General features: G+C 59.0%; 1 protein-coding gene across 1 annotated transcript; it reads right to left on the reverse strand.

Moving 5' to 3' along the window:
* Positions 1–84: 84 nt before the first annotated feature.
* On the reverse strand, positions 85–16864 carry MDFI (MyoD family inhibitor). Its single transcript, XM_027659646.1, has 5 exons — positions 16764–16864; positions 11961–12016; positions 4938–5120; positions 1579–1830; positions 85–1205 (listed from the first exon to the last, which is right to left on the reverse strand). Exons 1-5 carry the CDS (start codon positions 16862–16864, stop codon positions 949–951), a joined length of 849 nt encoding a protein of 282 aa, XP_027515447.1. The 3' UTR covers positions 85–948.
* Between the last annotated feature and the right edge of the window lie 1509 nt (positions 16865–18373).

Here is an 18373-nt window from a genome sequence, read left to right on the forward strand (position 1 = left end):
GAGCAACTGTCGGTCAGAAATGAAGAAAGACCTTTATTTACAGTAACAAACAAAAAGGACAAAAAAAATAAAATACTGTGACAGTTCCCTCCCTTTCTCCCCAGCCCTTCAACGGGGTGTCTGCCACCCCCACCCAGCCAAGATCCCTCTCCCCAGGATGGTGGGATGGGGCCAACAACTGGTGGGGGTCATTGGGCACCAACCAAGCCACCCTGCCCCACCAGCCCCGGGACACAGGGGGGTCAGGAACAGCTTGGCACAGCTCCAGGGTCTCCCCAGCCCCAGCTTCGATCCCACTGCAGGGGCTGGTGCAGGAAAAGCTTCTTCCCAGAAGGGGACAGGCTGCCTGTATTGCACTTGGCTGCCAGTCTCAGCACCGAGGGGGGGTTGGCAGGAGGTGTCCCCAGCACAGGACCCCGTGCCTGGCTGGAGGCTCCAGCAGCGCTGGGGGTCCCGGTGGGGAGCAGGGCTCTGTGCAGCACCAGCCTTGGAGGTGTCCTGGGGGGAAGGGGTTGCTCTGTGCCACCCCCATGTCAGCCCCCCGTGCACCTGGAGCACTGTCCTGGGGCAGCCCCGGGCGGTGGCAGCAGGACAGGCTGTCCCCAAGGCCAGGACATGGGGTGGCACCCGGGGGCTCTGCAGGACGGGCGCTCCTGCTCTCGGCTCAGGTGGCAGGAGGTGCTTCACAAACCGGCCCAGCGTGGGGAGGAGGTAGAGCATGACAGCATGCCACCACCCCCGGAGTCCCCGTGGCCCTATGGAGTCACCCTTCCCCAGGCAGGATCCAGGTCCGGCTCACCAGCTCCGGGATGAGGTTTGCAGCGGGGGATGTGCTCTCCTCCTTCACCAGGCTCTGTCCTTCAGCATTTCCCAGCGGCTCAGGGACCCTCACCTGCTGTGGGAGGGCCTGGGGGGGTCCCACCGCAGGTCCCCCCGCCGAGCAGCCCCTCAGGAGGAGAAGCAGAGCCCGCAGCACTCCATGCAGATCTCCAGGCAGTCGGCGGACTCGCAGCAGGCGTCGATGATGCCGCAGTCCATGTCGCAGGGCAGGTCGCAGTCCGCGCACTCGCCCGAGTTGCAGCAGCAGCAGCAGATGCAGGAGTCCTCGGAGGTGCAGGAGCCGCAGGTGGCACAGTCCAGAACGATGTTGCAGAGGGTCAGGAACTCGCAGAAGAGGCAGGAGAGGATGCAGTGGACGCAGCAATCTGGGGAGGAACGGCCGGAGAGTGGATGAGGGGACGGGTGTGGATGGGTGAGGCAGCACCCGGCACGGATGGATGCCTGGGGAGCACTGTGAGGGTGGAAATCCTCCCGCAGGAATTAAAGGAAGGGGTGGAAAGCAGGTCTGAGGGCCAGGCACTCCCTCAACACCACGCCCAGGCCTCAAGAGAGATCAGTTTTGGAGGACAGGAGATGGCCCCACTCAGCACCCACCCTACAGAGGCTGCCAGGAGGGGAGCTCGGCTGGTTCCCAGCTCCAGGGGTCCTGGTGGGCTGAAAGGATGCTGCACGAGAGACCCCAAGGGATGAAGGGCTGGAAAACAGCTGGAAGGGGACCCCCCCGGGGAGAGCTGGTACCTTCTTGCGCCTCAATAGGGATGTGGGAAGAGGCCGACTTGGAGCTGCCCTTGCTCTTCTTGCTGCTCTGGCTGTTGATGGAGTGGTGCGGCTGCAGCTTTCGGTGAGGTTTCGTGCTGGGGAGGGGCCGGAAGAGCCCGTTCCCCGCGTCCCCGTTGGCACCGCCCGGGTCCGGCCCCCGCCCGGCGCCGTTCTGCAGGAGGTGGGTGCAGGGGCCGGGGGGCTGCAGGGCTGGTCTCACCTGGGGCTGGCCTGGGGGGCAGAGCAGCGCGTTACCCCCCCGAGAGCCCTCCTGTAGTGCTCCACCGAGGAGGAACACGGGCCTGGTCCCCTGTCACCACACAGGAACATGGTCCCCAGCGTGGCTGGGAAGTGATGCTAAAAGATGGATGGTCCAAGAGATGGAGATGGAAAAGGAGATGGAGAAGAAGAGGTGGCTGCAGAGAAGGAGGCAGAGGCTCCAAAAGACGAAGGGATGAAGTAAGAGCAAGAAGTAGAGATTTTTTTGTGAAGGACATGCTGCAACTGCTGAAACTCAGCAGAGCACCCGGAGGAGGAGGAGGAGGTCTCCCGGGATCTCAGCACTGCCGGCACAGGCAGGAGGGATGAAGCCACCGAGGCTGCCAGACAGAGCTCCTGGCTGTCCCCACCATCCTCGGCAGAGCTGGAGGAGATGAAGCACCACTGGAGAGCCGGAGTGCTCATCTCTCCGGGGCTGCGGGAACTGGCTGCTCCATTAAAGGTCTCCCCAACCTCTGGCTGAACTTCTCTGCAGGAGGAGGAAAATAACTCTCTGCTCTGTCTGTGCCTCCCTCCAGCCTCGCACGCTGGAGCCGCGAGCGGCCACAGCCCCATGTCCTGCTGGGACACTGCCAGAGCCAGTGCCCTGTGTCCTGCCAGAGGCTCAACCCTTTGCTCCTGCCCAGTGCCATGTCCTGTCCCCACAAATCCATGGGAGAGGACTGGGAACCAGCACAAGGGAGGAGGTTCCAGCATCCATCGCCCCCCACAGCAATGCCAATGGAAGCCACAAATAAAATCCTGTGTGATGGTGCTTTGGCCAAACTTCACTTTTGCTCTCCCGTGGCAGTAAACAAGGGATGATTCAGGCGAGAGGCTCGAGGGCAAAGGCACCTCTGGCACTGGGGAACAGGAGTTGCTTTCTGTGCAGGGCACAGGGGGACGCAGGGGTGGAGTGGGCACTGATGGGCCCTGTCCTGCACCCACGAAAATAAAACAGGTGAAGGTGAAAAACACAAGGGGATGGTCCTGGAGCCTGGCTCTGCCAGGCTGAGGTGGACTTGGGCTGCAGAGGGAGGTTTAACTGGGGGCTTGGTCTCTGACACACATTGGGAAGGGAACTTAAAATAACCAGGGCTGAGCGGGAAGAGTGGGCTGGAAGCAGGACAAGTGGGAGAAGAGCAGACTGGAGACATGGAAAACAGGTCTTGGATAAAATGGGAATTGTGTCCCCTCCCTGAAAAACCTCACATGGTGTTGACTTCCCATTCACCCTTCTCCAGTGCCCTCACCTGCCTGTGCCCTGGTGCTTGCACCGAGCTGGCACCGAGTGGCACCGAGGATGAACCACAGTGCCTGGGGCTGCCCAGAGCTGTGACGGGCAGGGATTGAGCCAGCAGGGACCCAGGCAGGGGCTGAGCCTGCAGGGACCCAGCAGCAGCAGCAGCAGCAGCAGCCCAGCAGTGTCCAACAGCAGCTGGGTTCTCTGGGATTACAGCAGGATGCAACGCGCTCGCCTTGGCGCTCCCCATTTCACTGCATTCCTCAGATTAAACTGTTTGTAAATCAAAATCACGCTCTGGCTCTGGAGAGTGGCAGCCAAAGGCAGCCAGGAATCCCCCCCCTCTAAGTTAGGGAAAATAGCTTCCATTTTTTAGGAGAGCCTTCAACTCACAGGAGCCCAAAGCTCTTCTAAAAGAGACACTTTGAACCCGAGCTCAGCTGTGTGGTGCTCCCCAGCAACATGGGTGTCAGGGCAGGAGTGGGGGGGACCAGCCCACCTGACGGTCCCCACTGCATCCACCCACCAGCACCATGGTGGGAAATCGGGATTTGGGGCAGAACAGCTTGCCTGTGGATCTTCAACAACCAAAACCCTCCTGGGTGCTCACTTGGGGTTTCCCACCGAGGTGGTCCCTGCCAGCCCTGGGGCCCAGGGGGGTGCCCGGGGGGTGGGATAGGGAGGGGGCTGTGCAGGCCTGCGGGGTACAGCGGCTGTGGAGTGACTCAGACGTGCAGAATGTCTGTGGGCAGCCGGCCCAGCTCCCAGATGCTTCGCAAGGGCTCAAACTCTGCTGGAGGAAACGTGCGCTCTCCTCGCTCCACGTAGCCCTCGGGAGCGCCCGGATTGCGCCGTCCCCTCCCCTTCCCACCCCGCCTGCCTGCTCTTTGCAGTGTGCAACCTCGTTCCCACCCTCCCTCATCCCGTTGGGAAGCATCCGTCCACTTTACACCCCTTGGAAGGGAAAGCTGCGCTCTCGCATCCAACAGAAGGGGACCGGCTGTGCCTACAGGGCAGCCTGGGAGTGAAACCCTGGGATCCAGGCTGGGGGCCAGGGAAAGGATGGACAACGGGACTCCAGGAGCACCTGGCCCATGGCCTTCCACATCTGCCAGCTCTGCCTTCCCACCCCTGCAACGGCAAATGGATCGAGGGCCCCCACTCCTACCCCTTCCCCACCGCGGTGTTTCTCACCAGGAGGGGACCAGCAGGGCTGCGGCAGCAGATTTGGGGAGGTGCTGCCTGGCTTCACATTTGCCTCCGGCAAAACCAGCTCCTCCGAGCAGCCAGCCCGGCTCGCCCGGGCTTTGCACCAGCCTCACCCTTGCCCTGGACTCGCCAAGGCAAGAGCCGTCCCGGGGGGAGGCATCTCCCTTTGCTCCAGCAAGTGGCTGCTGTGCTCCCGTCCCGCGGCAGCGCCCACGGAGCTGTTCTGCCAGGGGTCTCCTCTCTCCCTCTGTGGCTTTGGGGGGTGTTCCATAGAGCAGCCAGCTCCTTCCCTGGGGGGCTGGTCCCTCTTCCCACTATGGCATCCCAGGGGACCCCAACACCACCCAGAGCTCCTCCAGCTGCCCACCCTCCTGCCCCTCTGCCTCCAGCCGGGCCCACAGGCAGGAGAGCCGGAGCCATCCCGGATGCCACCCTCCACTTTCCCCACTCCAGCTGACTCACGCTCAGCTTAAGCCTTTTGCTTTGATGTGGGGAGGAACAAAGCGAGGAGGAGATGGATTCCCACCTCTGCCCTCCTTTCTAACGAGCCCTGCTCCTGATGAGGCGGCAGCAGCCCAAGGCACTGGCACCTGGAGGTGGCCGGAGCTGCCACGAGGGAAACACTCACATGTCACAGCTTTGGGAGTGCCTGCGAGCTCGGCCCGGGGGCTCTTCGTCAGGACTTTTGGGGACTCCTCATCTTCCAGGGGTTTCTCCTTCCTTGGCACCACAGGGCGGGCGGGTGGCCGGGGCTCTGCCGACAGCACCGCTGGAATCGGCCTCGGCGAAGGGCGCGAGGGTTCCCCGGCCTCTGCAAGAGAAATGGGGCTGCAGCTGAGCCCCCTGGGGTCACCCAAAGCACGGAGACCCACAGCACATCCCCACACTCTGCAATCAGCACCGCCCAGGGCGTCTGGGCTCTGATTCCCAAGCCAAATCCAGCTGCCCCTGTTGCACACAGTGAGGGGGAAGAGCAGGAGCACCACAAGGGATTTTGGGCTGCTCGGGATGGCAGGGGAGGCTGCACCACTCTGCAGCTGCTCACCTCGTGCAGCGCCAGCAGCTCAGCAGCACCATCCCAAAAACTCTCCTGAGGTCCCACATTCCTTCTCCAAAAAGCCAAGGGATCTGGTTACACTCAGCGGTTCAAGCTGGATTTTTCATCCCCCTTCCCATGAAAGGGCCACTGTCTTCCCTGTGGGAGCTGGCTGCCACCTCCCCTCATCTTCCTGCACTCTGGGACAGGGGCAGCCACTGCAGAACCCCTCGATGGGGCAAGTAAAACCCAAAAGGAGACAAGTTATTCCCCATGGGATCAATTCTGATGCCACACACCCCCTTGCAGAAACCCACAATCCCCTTCAGCAGAGCCAGGGCTGCAGGTTGGGAGCTTTCTACCCCTCAAGGTGGGTTTCCACGGGGAATGTGGGATGTCCAGGGGAACTGTGGGGTGTCTAGGGGGGCTCAGTGCAATGCTACAGTCCCCCCCCCACCCTCCTTGCTGCCCCATCCCTGTCCCCATCCCCCGGAATAGCAACCTCTTGCACAACAGGGGCTGGACCACACTTTATATAAAACTAAATTATAGGCTGGGCGAAGGGAGGGAGAGCAGAGACCCATAATTTCCTCGGCTATAACAAGAGGTCCCACACGCAGGCAGGCAGGGGCGGGGGGGCACAGGGAGAGAGACCTGGGACACTTCATTATCCTCCATCTGATGAGGGTCCTACATGCCCGAGCCAGGGAGGAAGGTGGGCAGAGCTCACAAGGGGAATCAGGAGTACAACGAGGGAGGGAGAGGCTTCCTCTGCACCCCAGGGTCAGCAGGAGCCTGGACACACTGCAGAGGGGCTGCAGCCAGACTGGACTGATGCTCCACAACACCCCACACACCTTGGTTTCCCCACAGGACCACCCTCTCTGCCCTCCCCAGGGTGCTGATCCAGCCTGGGTTCCACAGCTCCTGTGACAGGGGGTTTGCTGGGAAGGAAAGCTCATCCCAGCAGAGCCCTGCTCGCAGCTCTCACAGGTGGGGTGATTTTGGGGCTCAGCAGAGGGAAATCCAGTGGCTCCACCTGAATTTCACACGGCAGTGTTGGCTGGAGAGTGTGAGCACATGAGTCCCAGACAGGAGAAAAGTCGTTCCCATGCCTCTGGGAAGCCCGGGGCAAAACAGAGAGGTGAAGAGAGCTGTCATCTACCCACAGGGTATGGGCGAGGTGTGGGGATGAATAATTCCTGCACACTGCTGCATCCACGACCTCTGCCATGTCCTGACCTGGACCAGCCTGAGTCAGACCTGATCTAATGCCTGCTAGAGCCAGACATGGAACCCTGATGGCTGAGGAGCTCTGGATGAAGCCCTGAGCCAGAGGTGCCCAGCATGGAGGTGATGCTCCCCCGAGGTCCCTCGGAAGGGATCTGAGCTGCTCTGGGTTCTGCTATGAGATGTCCAGGGCTTAAAAATCCACAGCCCAGATTCTGGGGCTGCCCAGAGCAGCCCCATCACCACCAGATCCCCTTCCCTGCAGGTCAGTGATTTTACACTAGGAAAAAGAGCTGGAAAACCAGGTGCTGCAGCGGGACAGGGGCTGGCACAGGGAGAGCTCCAGCTGATCCTTGCCCCTGCCATGGCCACCCTGTGCTGTCTCCATCACACCCCTTGCCCTCTCTGTGCCTGTTCCAGGGGGATGAGGACAAGGACAGCCTGTTGAGACCCTGAGCTCTGAGGGAAAGCCCAGTACTGGCTGTCTGGATCCGTGTGGATGCCCAGTGTGCTGCTCCGGGATGGAGACAGGGCTTGTTTCTGCTGTGTCCACCTCACACATGTAATTACCCTGCACAAGGTCTCACACACAACCACAGCCATGCAGGGGGGGAGGTGGCAATTAAATTAACTCCCACGGGAACAAGGTGGCCAGGAGAGAGACAAAAATAGACAGGAAAGAAATTTGGGGAAGCTGGTCCTTCCCTGCCTTGCACGGCCTCACATCCCTGCTGCTGCAGGGCCACGGGGAGACCAAGTCTGTCAAAATGCACCCAAGAGGAGGCATCACCTCTGCTGACACAGGGAGAGATGGACAGACAGACCCCCAGCACTGGCACAGGCTCATCCCACAGCTCCTGGCTCTCTCTCCTCCTTTAAATCCCCCCCACCCCCTGCTCCAGGGGTGCCCTGTCAAGAGGAGGCCCCCCTGGGTTCCCCTCTCCCAGTTTCCGACAGGGCAGGGTCTGGCTCCTTCCCTCCCCTGCTGCCACCAGAACAAGACCAGGCTTGACCAAAATCCCTCAGGTTTGAAACCAACCACAAGCCCAGGCAAAGCCCTAAGGAGAGATGGCCCTAGGATGGGACATCCATCCCTTCCCTCATCTGCACCCCCAAGGTAGCTGCACCCCCAGACCCTTCCCGGGTGGGATAAATGCCCATCACAGATGAGGGTCTGGGTCTCCACTCCCCCATTCTGCACCATCTCTTGTACAACACGAGGGAGACGTGAGGGTGGCACAGGGAGAGCGACTCCAGTGTCTTGTTCATGGGAACAGAGGTAATAAGGCATTTAAAAATAATAAGCCCAGCTTCAATAAATCACAGCACTGCCCTAAGGTACAAAAGATTAGGGAAGCGATAGACATGGCACTACTTTCTTTTGCCTCCTGGTTGCCAAGCCCACGACACACACATGGATCTGGTTTTCTGACTGTTCTCCCCATTTCCAAAGTCCAAATCCAACCATCACGAAAGCCCCGAGACATCAGTCAGCTCCAAAGTCCATTAAGAGGGTGAGAAAAGAGGAGGGAAAGATGTAAAGCTGGAGGGTTTCATTGCTGTAATATTCCTGCAAAGTCCAAAGTACAAACATCCCTCTGGGAGCGATGGCTGCAGGACCCTCTCCACATGACCAGTGTCTGCAGGAGTTTCTGGGGCCACCCCCATGGTCCTGACTGGGGGAAAAACTGCTCTGTGCTTTGGGTGGGAAGCACACTGAGTTCCTGATGAGCTTGCAGGACTGAGGTAACCAAAGAGCTGGACAAACAAAAGGCAACTGCATCGTGTCAGCAGTTGGTGGGAGCCGGGATGGGGCAGAGCATAAACAGGAGCCACCCCACAGGCAGCACTGCCTCAGCATCCCACAGCTCCCAGGGACCTCTGGATTCCCTTCTCCCAGCTGGCTGTGGTGCCCAGACCCCCAGCTGGGAAGGCTCAGAGGATGTGGGAAGATGCAAGGCCATGGTTTTGGGTCAAACCCCCCCAGGCTGTCCCACAGCTCCTGTTCAGTGTTCCTGAGCTGTAGCTGATGACCTGCCCAGCTCCTGGGGTCTCGTTTATCTCCCCTCTTCCTCCCGGCTGCCTTTGCCTCAAAGGGAAGAAATCTGGTGGCAGGAGATGGATGGACATGTTCTCAGCATGGCACTTTCCCCATCCCCACTGCCCAAGGGCAGAGAGACACAGCACGGGAGGGAAAATGCCTCCAACACACAGAGCTGAGAACAGGCTGGGGAGAGTGGAAGCAAATCCCACCTCTTTGGCAAGGCAGATGTTTGCCTTAGGTGGTGTCAACAGAAGGGAGGGAGAAGGGTCCCAGCACATCTGGATCCACATCCGAGCTCTTGAGGAGCATCCAAGCCTGATGCCATGGGATGTGACTCCTGCCCAGGAGAGCCTCCCGTGCCCCCTTCCCTCTCCCTTCAATCCCTTGGGAATGGCTGGACAGGGACCAGGTAAAGTTGGACGGAGACACAAACAGAGACGGTCTAGGGAGGCGTTTGCCATGAACAACATGCAGCAGTATTTGGTTTGGGAGCTCTCTAATCTCTTTTATGCAGATAAAATGAGCGTGTAATCTCTCTTGGTTTCCCGTATGCACTGCCTGGCCCAATCAGGTGCCTGCCTGACCTATTCCAGGGGTATTTTAGAGCCTGATTAAGTGGTTTCAAGTGCAGAAGAGACGGCACTGAAGCAAATCCTTCCAATCCCACGAGCCAGGATGGAGGAGAGGAAAGCAAAATTCTGGTTTGAAAGTTTGCTCAACTGGGAAAAATCCAAATGGCTTATTTACATTCAGTCTGAAATTAATGCACTGAAGCATTCTCAGATTCTGGGATACTCAGGGAAAGGAAAAGGAGGGTGGGAGGGGAAGGGGGAGAGATGCCCAGAGCACTGGAGCACAGCTGGGACAGACCCAGCACATCTTTGCTTCCCTCCCTTTGCCCCAGTGTCTCTCTGCTCACCTGGGCAGTGCTTTGGATAAACAGTTCAGTTCTGGGACAATGAGGAATTCGGTAAAAAAAAAAAAAAAAAAGTGGTTTCTATGAAAAGTTACTTCCTAAATGCAAAAAAGCAAAACAAAGCAAAAGAACCCACAAAACCCCAAATAGCTCAGCAGCCTGGGAGTTGTTGTTATTTGTTATTTATAGCCCTTGGGTGGGTAGGAAGGGAGGAATTTTGGGCCAGACAGGTCAGGACCAGTGTCCATCCAGTCCATCCGTGTTCGGAGTTTGACCTCAGTGACAAAACCCCGACTCCAGGTTTGGGGCACAGACCCTGTGCCAAGGTGTCCCTGTAAATTCCATCACCCAAAGGTCCTTGTTGATCCAACCAGCTCCTGCCAAGGAGGCAACAACCAAATTCACAGAAGAATTGCTCCCACTTAGGAGCTGGGTGGTGAGGGCAACCCTCGAGAAGGGATTTCGGGGAAGACAAAAAGTAAAATCACTGCAAGAAGCACTTCAGTCACTGCAGCACTGGGGAGGAGCTATAACTTATGCAGTAAGAATAGATTTAACATATATATTTTATACATATTAGGGCAGCATTTGGAGCTGGAGCTGCAAGGGAAGAAGGAATCTCTAAGCCTGAACTGGAGGCCAGGGACAACACAACTTCCCAGGACACCAACCGGACCAGCAGGACCAGGTTTCTTTCTTCTTTTCCTCTCCCAGCATCAGGCCTGGGCTCTGCCTCATCCAAAGAGCAACATGAAACCTCCCAGACTCACCGTGGGGCCAAGGAGTGGTGGAAAATGATGGGAAAACAAAAGCACGGAGACCCAGCCTGGGACTGAGACAACTTCCACTGGGTGTGAGGAGCTCTGTGCCAGCTCGGTGCTCCCTGGGGCAGGACAACCCCTCAAAGGATGGGACAACCCTGTGCCATGGGAGCCTGGCATGGGGGAAGGATGCAGGAGGAAATCCTGTGACATCCTGGGTGTCCTTAAGGAAAAGCAATTATCCCAGAAGCCTGGAAAGTGGCTAAGGAGATGCCTATCACATCCAAGGAGATTCTGGGAATTACAGAGCAAGGAGCTGTGCTGGGGAAAATTATGGAGAGAGTAATTAAGGACCGAGCCAGTCCAGTAATTGTGTAACCTTCTGGGGTTAAACCAGCCCAGGTCCTGCCAGGGAAAATTTGTGTCTTTCCCCCTGCTAAGAGTCCTCAAAGGAAGTTAATTGAGGAGCGGATCAACGGGAGCTGGTGGACACTGTTATTAACCAGGATAATAATTTGCACTTCTGCAGCCCCTTTCATCCCTGGCTTTAACCCAGGGCCCATCACACGTTACCTGAGCTCCAGGTATTTTCCAGGGGCTCAGCTGCAGCTCTGAGTGGAAACAACCTTGGCACAGCTCAGACCGGTGGGGAAACTGAGGCACACAAATGGGATTGACCCAAAGAAACGTCCCATGGAGATGGAGCCTGGCACCAAAAGCAGCCCAACCAGGTGAGCCCTGTCCTGCCCTGGGGGAAGGAGCCAGAGTTGGAGCTCCTGTGCACCCACCCCAACACAGGATGGGACTGGGGTGAAAACACTTCCCAAAACTCCCGCCCACTTCCCTGTCTGCAAATCCAACGAGGCAACTCAAGATCAGAGATGGGTGAAGACTGGAATTTTTTGGGAAAAAAAGTCCCAATTACCCCATCACCGCACCAGTGTAAAAGCTCATTTCCACTGGTACAACCTGGCACCCTGAGGGGGGAGAAATGGGAAGGAGCTGCCAGACAGGGAGGGACCATGGGGCTCATCCCGGGGGCTGCTGTGCCCATCCCACAGGAGGCTGTGCTGGGCAGGACAGAGCTCTGGGGAAGATCACCAGAACTCCAGCAAACGCCCCGAGGAGAGCTTGGGTTTCTGCAGCTCCCAGGCTTGAGCAGGAGCTTTCCAAGGAAATTCAATAAGGAGCTGGAGTGGGAGCAGGACGCTGGGGCGGCGCAGCCCGAAGGCCCTGCTTTGTTTTGCACGAACCCAGAGACACTGAAAAAAGCCAGGAATCTGTCTCTTTTGTTTGGCATTTGGGTTTTTTTGTTGTTGTTTTGTTTTGGGGGTTTTTTTTTGCAAAGTTTTGCTGTTGTTCAAAGGAAAAACACAAACGAAGCGTTTTCACAAGCTGACAAGAATCTTTGAAAGAAAACCAGAAACTGACCCTTTGGCGCAAAAAGTTTTTATCTGGGGCTAAAAAAAAAATCATTTTGTTTCTTTTAGGGTTTTTGGGGGGGGGGGGGATTTTTTGCACTTTGAAGGTGCCTGTGTACAACTCTGCAATCCTGCATTTAAATCAGTGTTAAGACAAGCAAAGACCCTTTTCTTTTGACCATGGAGGGAGTTCCCTTTGTTCCTACCCCCATCCCAGTGCAGGACAGTCCCAGTAATGGGTACCTGCCTGGTAGTGGCACCAACTCCTGCCCAGCACCCCCTGCTCGGGGCTCAGCCCCCTGAGGGGGTGACAGACCCTCGTGCAGTCACCCACACCCTGGTATTTTGGGTCTGAATGCTGCATTATTATCAGGGCTGAGCACACAACAGCTTTTGGCCTCCTGTTACACCTCGGGGCAAAATCCTTGGGAACAGGCAGAAAGAATTAAAGGGAAAAAAGTGCGTGTGAGTGTCCCATCCCCAGCTGGCTCTGAGCAAAGGCACAGGGAGCTGCCAGGGGCCAAGCTGGGACACAGGCATGGAGAGGGGGCATAAAGGGGGACAGGGAGGGGCTGGGGTGGTGGTCTCATGCAGCAGATGTCCTGCTGGGAAGGGAAGGAAGGGAGAGGGGAATGAGCAGAGTCAAACCCAAGGGGTAGGTTTTGCTTCTGGAGTTGGATTTGCCTCGACCATCTTTACATGGGTTTGCTGCCCACGAGGAAAGACCCTCTCCTGCTGTCCCTGCTGTCCCTCCTCTTCCTCCCCGTGAAGGAAGGATAAAGACAATCTCCTCAGCCAAAAATCTTTCTGTTTTCCTCCTGTTTTCTGCTAATTCCTCTGAAAAGTAATTACCCCCATTCCCTCCAGGCAGACAGTCGCCTCTTCTCTCCTGGCTCCTCTGCAAACTACCTGTGGCTATTTCGAGGCTTTGGTTTGCCATGTCCCTGTCCCTCCTGGGTGGGAGGAGACTGGGATGGCACCCAGCCCATCTCCAGAGATGCCAAGGAACAAACTTCGGGAAATAAGCTTCTGCTCAGGCTGGGAAAGAGCACCAAGCACAGCAAAACCAACCCGACCTGCCCATCACACGCTAACTTGGGCCAAACCGCCCTGGCACCTCAGTTTCCCTGTTTATTCCAGAGCCTTGGTGTTTCCAGATGAGCTGGTCTAGTTTGCAAAACTTCAGAAGGGGAATGGAGAGAAAATTCCCAGGCTCGGCGGTGCGTGACAGAGCCTCTGGCCACTGCCCAAGGGATCAGGGCTCTGCACCCGACCGTCACGGGGCCCAACAGCACAGACAGCGAACGGGCCCGGAGAGTCATCCCCCAAAAACAGAGGGAGACAAAGGAAGGAGTGGGGTGAGCGAGGATTCGAGACGGGCCACCCCAGAGCTGCCCTCTGAGGCAGGACAGGGATGTTCTCTCGGGATGAAATTTAGCCCCTGGTGCTTGGTCAGATAGAAATTGAGGGTGTCCCGGAGACCCCCTTGCCCTCCCCACACTGCAAAAGCAGGGACTAAAGGAGGCAAAGTTGGTCCAGCTCTGCTTGAGTTCATACACCAGGTCCACACTCCCCTCCAGAGGAGCTGGGGAAGGGGAGGGTGGGTTAAGGGCTGCTCTGGGATGGAGGTGCCACACCTCCAGCATGGAATTGGGTGCTCATGGATGCCCCCAGGCACCTTGGCTGGGTCCCACCACTCCTGCTCAGGACAACAGTTACAACTGGGAGTTTAACCACACTGTACCTACACACCACTCCTGTGCAGCCACAGGGAGCATAGAAAAGCTCCAACAACATTTTCCCAATATATTTTTAACAGATTTTTAAACTACTTTTTAAAATACCCTCCAACTAATGGTGCAGCAGCCGTGCACAGCACTCCTCCTGACCCGGGCTGGAGGCAAGTTCCCATGCAAAAGCTTTTTGCACTGGGTCTGTGCACTAACAGTTCACCACTTCCCACCTGGAAAGGAAAGGGAATGGAAGGAAATCCAGGGAAATCAGTCCCACAGAGCCCCTGCAGCTGCCTGGGCCCCGGGACGGGGCTGCAGCTCAGAGCAGCACAAGAGCCCAGCCGGGAAGCGGAGCCTGCGGCATCCAGCTGGAAGAGCAGGGGAGAAGAGAACAAGAGGATGTATTCTCCAAAACTTGGGCCCAGCCGTGCTCCGGGCCAAAGCCAACACGGGACTGGTCCAGCTGTGCTGGGTCCTGCCCCTCGCCGTGCCCGGTGCTCCCGCGGCCCCTCAGCCCAGCGGCCCATTCAGAGCATGAGGGTCTGGCCCCTTTTGTGTCTGGCCTGACAGACACACCACAGCGTGTCCCACCATCACCAACAGCCTCCTGCCTTTTCTCTCTCTCATTGAGACTTTTAATGCCGTTTCTGCACGTGAGCCTTGGCAGGGACTGAGCACCGACCCGGGCAGAGCCTGGAGGGGCTCCGGGGGGCTCAGCTCTGCCCCGTGGAAAAAGGGAGGATTCCCCAAACTTTTCCATCCACTTCTCCATGGCCTGATCCTACTCCCCTGCATCCCATGGCTGCAGAGCAGCCCCCAGCCCCTCCACCCATCCCTCGAGGGAGGGGGGGGGTTTGACTCGCTCCCTGTGCTTGGCCCCGCTACAGAAACTGCTGGAGAGTCTGTGCTGCACAGTCCCCGCGGGGTCCCGGCAGCTGCTGCACTCGCACAAACACGGGCATGGACACACTGTCAGGGCCACCAACACACCCTCAGCTCCACACAGCCGTGTACACTCACACTCACACACACACATACACTCCCCCTACAAAACGTGCTTACATTCACCCCCCCAGCCACACACCCCCCTGCTACCCCCCCACAGCCCCCCAGCCACACACACACACTCATCCTCCCCTCTTCTGTGCACACACACTCATCCTCCCCTCTTCTGTGCACACACACCGTCTCCAGCAATGCAAACCCCCACGGGGCCCCCCATGCCGGGCACCCACACGCCCAAACCTTGCACACCCCCGATCCGTGCACACCTCTCCACGTATCTATCCCTCAGCCACACACCCCTGGCGCTGTGCAGACCCACCCGCAGCCGTGAACCCACAGCCCCCCACCCGTGCCCCCCAGCCCTGTACACACACACACACACGTATATGTATTTATACATCCCCTTGGCGTGTACCCCCGGAGCCCTGCACGCACCCCCCACCCGTGCACACACCTCCACTCCCCGTGGTGAACTCACAGCCCCACTCGTGCACAAATCCCCCTCCCGTGAACCCACAGCCCCCCACCCGTGCACACACACACACACACACCCACACAGAGCCCCTCTCCCCGCCGCAGCGCCCCCCAGCCTCCCCACCCGTGCCCCCCACGGTCCCCACCCGTGTCCCCCCAGCCGCGCACCCCCTCTCTCCCCTCCGCTCCCTCCCCCCAGGCAGGACCCCCCGTACCTGGCGGCGGGACCGGCTCTGCGCGGGGCGGCTCCGGGGGGCTCGGCCGGGGGCTGCCGGGCCGGGACATCGGGGCAGGCGGTGCGGGCTCGGTGCGGGCTCAGTGTGGGCTCAGTGCGGGCTCGGTGCGGGCTCAGTTCGGGCTCAGTGCGGGCTCAGAGCGGGGCGGCCCCGCGCCCGTCCCGCCGCGCTCACCTGGGGCCCCGCGGGGCGCCGCGCCCGCCCCCGCGCCCGCCCCGCATCCCCCGGCCCCGCCGCCCCGGCGATGGGCCGGCCGGGGCGCGGGGCTGCCTCTGGGCAGGGCTTCTGCCTTTTTTTTTTTTTTTTTTTCTTTTCCAGTTCCTTAAAAAAAAGCCCAAAATTAAACAAAAACAACAACAACAAAAAAGCTGGGAGCGCAAACACGCGGCCGCCCGCGCCCGCAGCGCTCCGGGAGCTTCTGCTGGAGGCTGGAGCGGAGCCGGGAGGGGAGAGGCGCGGGGCAGGCGGAGGTGGTGGCTCCCAGGGCCAGCCTTGGATTTGGGATTTCACAGCTGCGGGGGGGAGTAATGGGGCTTAGCTGTGCTCGGGCCCCTCGGGTGGGCGTTGGGACCCTTTGGGGGGGTGCTCAGGTCCCTCGGGTGGGTGCTCCAGCCTGTCCACCTTCCCCCAGGCAGGAAAGCAAAGAGGGAGCTTCTGTGCCTGACTCCATGGCCTGTCCAGGGAACGCCTCTGCCTCTCCCACCCCTCCCTGCCTCAGTTTCCCCAACAGGAAAATGGGGTTCTGGTCCTGGGGGCGATGCCTGGAGCTGCTGGGACCGGAGGTGACGGCATCGCTGCCCCGAGACCAGCGTGACACCCAGGTTCAAACAGCAGCAGCACATCCCGAGAGGGCCAACCCAGAGTTCAGTGTTTGCTCCAACACCGTGTCCCTGCAGGGCCCCACGAGGATTCATCCCCGTGCTGAGTGTCATGTAGGACCCGGCGGGACATTTGCAAGGTTGTTTTTTCATCCCACTGCTGTGTTTTCCTGTGTTTAAAAGCCCAGACTCGCAAAGCACAACAGAGAGAGGCTGGATGGCTGTGGGTTATGCTGGAGCCTGGAGTGTGATCCCGGAGCTGGACCAGCCGGCAGCACCAGGGGCTGCCCCCCTGCCCTCCCTGCCCTGCCCTCGGCCACCCCTTCCCAGACATGCCGGAGTCTGGGCAGTAACTGGATTTTGCAATCCAGACCTTCGGCTCCGGGTTCCCAGGGCAGGGCTGAACCCAGGGGACGGCCCTGGTGACTCCTCACATCCCACTGCCCTCCTGCCTGGTGATCCCACAACCCTGCTGCCATCGGGGCTGTCACCGACGCTCTGGGGCAGCATTTGGTGGGGTGAGGGATAAGGGAGATGTCACTGCACTTTCCACATGGAAAGGAAATGGGTCAGGAAGTGGGAATGAGGCAGCCTGGAGCACAAAGTGGGACTGGAGGGATCTGACTGCTCAGGATCTTTCCGAAAGCTCCATCCTGAAGGCAGAGAGCCTTCTCTGTGCATGATTGTCACTGAGGGTGAAGCAATGAGTGACACTGTGACTCCCAGTCCCTGGGAAAACCACCCCGGCACAGGGAGCCAGGGCTGGGTCACTCCCCTCACCTGACACCGCTCTCAGCAGGACCCTGCCAGCTTTCCATGGCGTTCATTGCCGAGCTGGCCGTGCTGGCGATGGCAAGCAGGGCCGTGGGGTGTGCCGGCATCGCCGGCTGCTGAGGCAGTGGCTGAGTCACGCTGGGATCATGCTGGGATCACACCAGCCCCATGTGCTGCCGTCGCACATTCCTCCCTGTTTACCTGCCCAGACACCCCGGGCCCGGCCCTGCCGGGGCAGAGCCACCCTCGCTCCCCAGGGCAGCCCCGAGGGACGGCCCCACCGGACAGAGGGGGCTGAAGGGAGAAGGGCCCGGGAGCCCTGGGGCTGCCTGGAGCTGGGGGGAGGTGGAGGGTGCCTTGCCCGGGCAGGGAGTCATCTGCCTGGGGAAGGACAGGACCGGGAATGCAGGTGCCACGTGCTCAGCTCGGACCATGAGGATGCACGGCTGGGTGGGGATTAGCAACTCTCCTCCTCTGCACTGGCAGCTCCACCTGATAACCCAGAAACTAATTAAGGAGAGGCTGGGAAGATGAGTCATGACTTTGGTGGTCCAGGATCAACCCCCTGTGCAGGCCTGGCTTTGGGGGGCAACAGGGCTCCCCAAGCTGGCAGACCCTGGCACAGTGGGAGCTGTGCCACTCAAGAAAGTTCTTCACAAGGTTTTTGGGGCCACAGAGCAGCAGGACTTTACCCACAGCAACACAGGGGCCATGGTGCTGCCTTCCCCGTGGGCCATCCTGCTGAGCCTCCTGTACCCAAGTGGGGACACCCCAGTGCCAGTGGTGTAGCACTGCTCCCCTCCCAGTGACAGGGATCACAGTGAAGCCAAGAGCAGGATCCAACCTTGCAAAACTAGTCTGCACCCTCCTTTCACTCACCACTGGCACGGCATAATGATGCCAACAGCTTTCTGCTGCCATAATCCTAAACAGTGTTTTCCACAAAAACAAAATTCTCTTTCCCCAAAGTATTGTCCCCTCTAAAGACAACTCCCCCTGAGAAGCTTGAGCAGGGGGCTAGGGATGGGTGGGAGAGGGGCTGGGGGCACCCTGCAGTGTCCAACTCAATCCCACAGTGATTACACCCAGACTAATCCTGGGCTACACCCAGGACGGCTGCGCTCCGAGGAACGCTGTGGGAGCTGGCTGGATTTTGGAAAACAAGGCCATTTCTGTAGGTGTGTGACTGCACTGACCCACATTCACAAACTCTGGCTTCCAACTCCGCTCCCGGCTCCGCCGCCGCCAAAGTAAATCCACTCGAGCCCTCCCAGCTCCCGGCTGTGCCTCGGGGGGAGCAGGCTCTGCACCCCTTGCCCTGGCTCTGCACCCCCTCACCCACAGGTCTGCCCCCATCACCCCGGGTCTGGGGGTCCCCCAGCACCCCGTAGCTCCCGGTCCCCCAGACTGGGGGCGGCGGAGATTTTAAACCTCCTTGACCTTCCCGTCTCCGGCGAGGATTTAGCACTAAAGCTTCGACTTTCCAGTTCAAAAGAGGGTTTTGCAACATTCCCGGCATCTATCCCTCGGCGAAACCTTTGAAAGTAAAATAAATAAATAAGAGAAAACGCGTGTGATCCGAAAACAAGGAACGAAACACCCCTGGAGCCGCAGCG

This window comes from Corapipo altera, unplaced genomic scaffold (genome assembly GCF_003945725.1).
Source record: "Corapipo altera isolate COAL_440 unplaced genomic scaffold, ASM394572v1 77b, whole genome shotgun sequence".
Taxonomy (NCBI): domain Eukaryota; kingdom Metazoa; phylum Chordata; class Aves; order Passeriformes; family Pipridae; genus Corapipo; species Corapipo altera.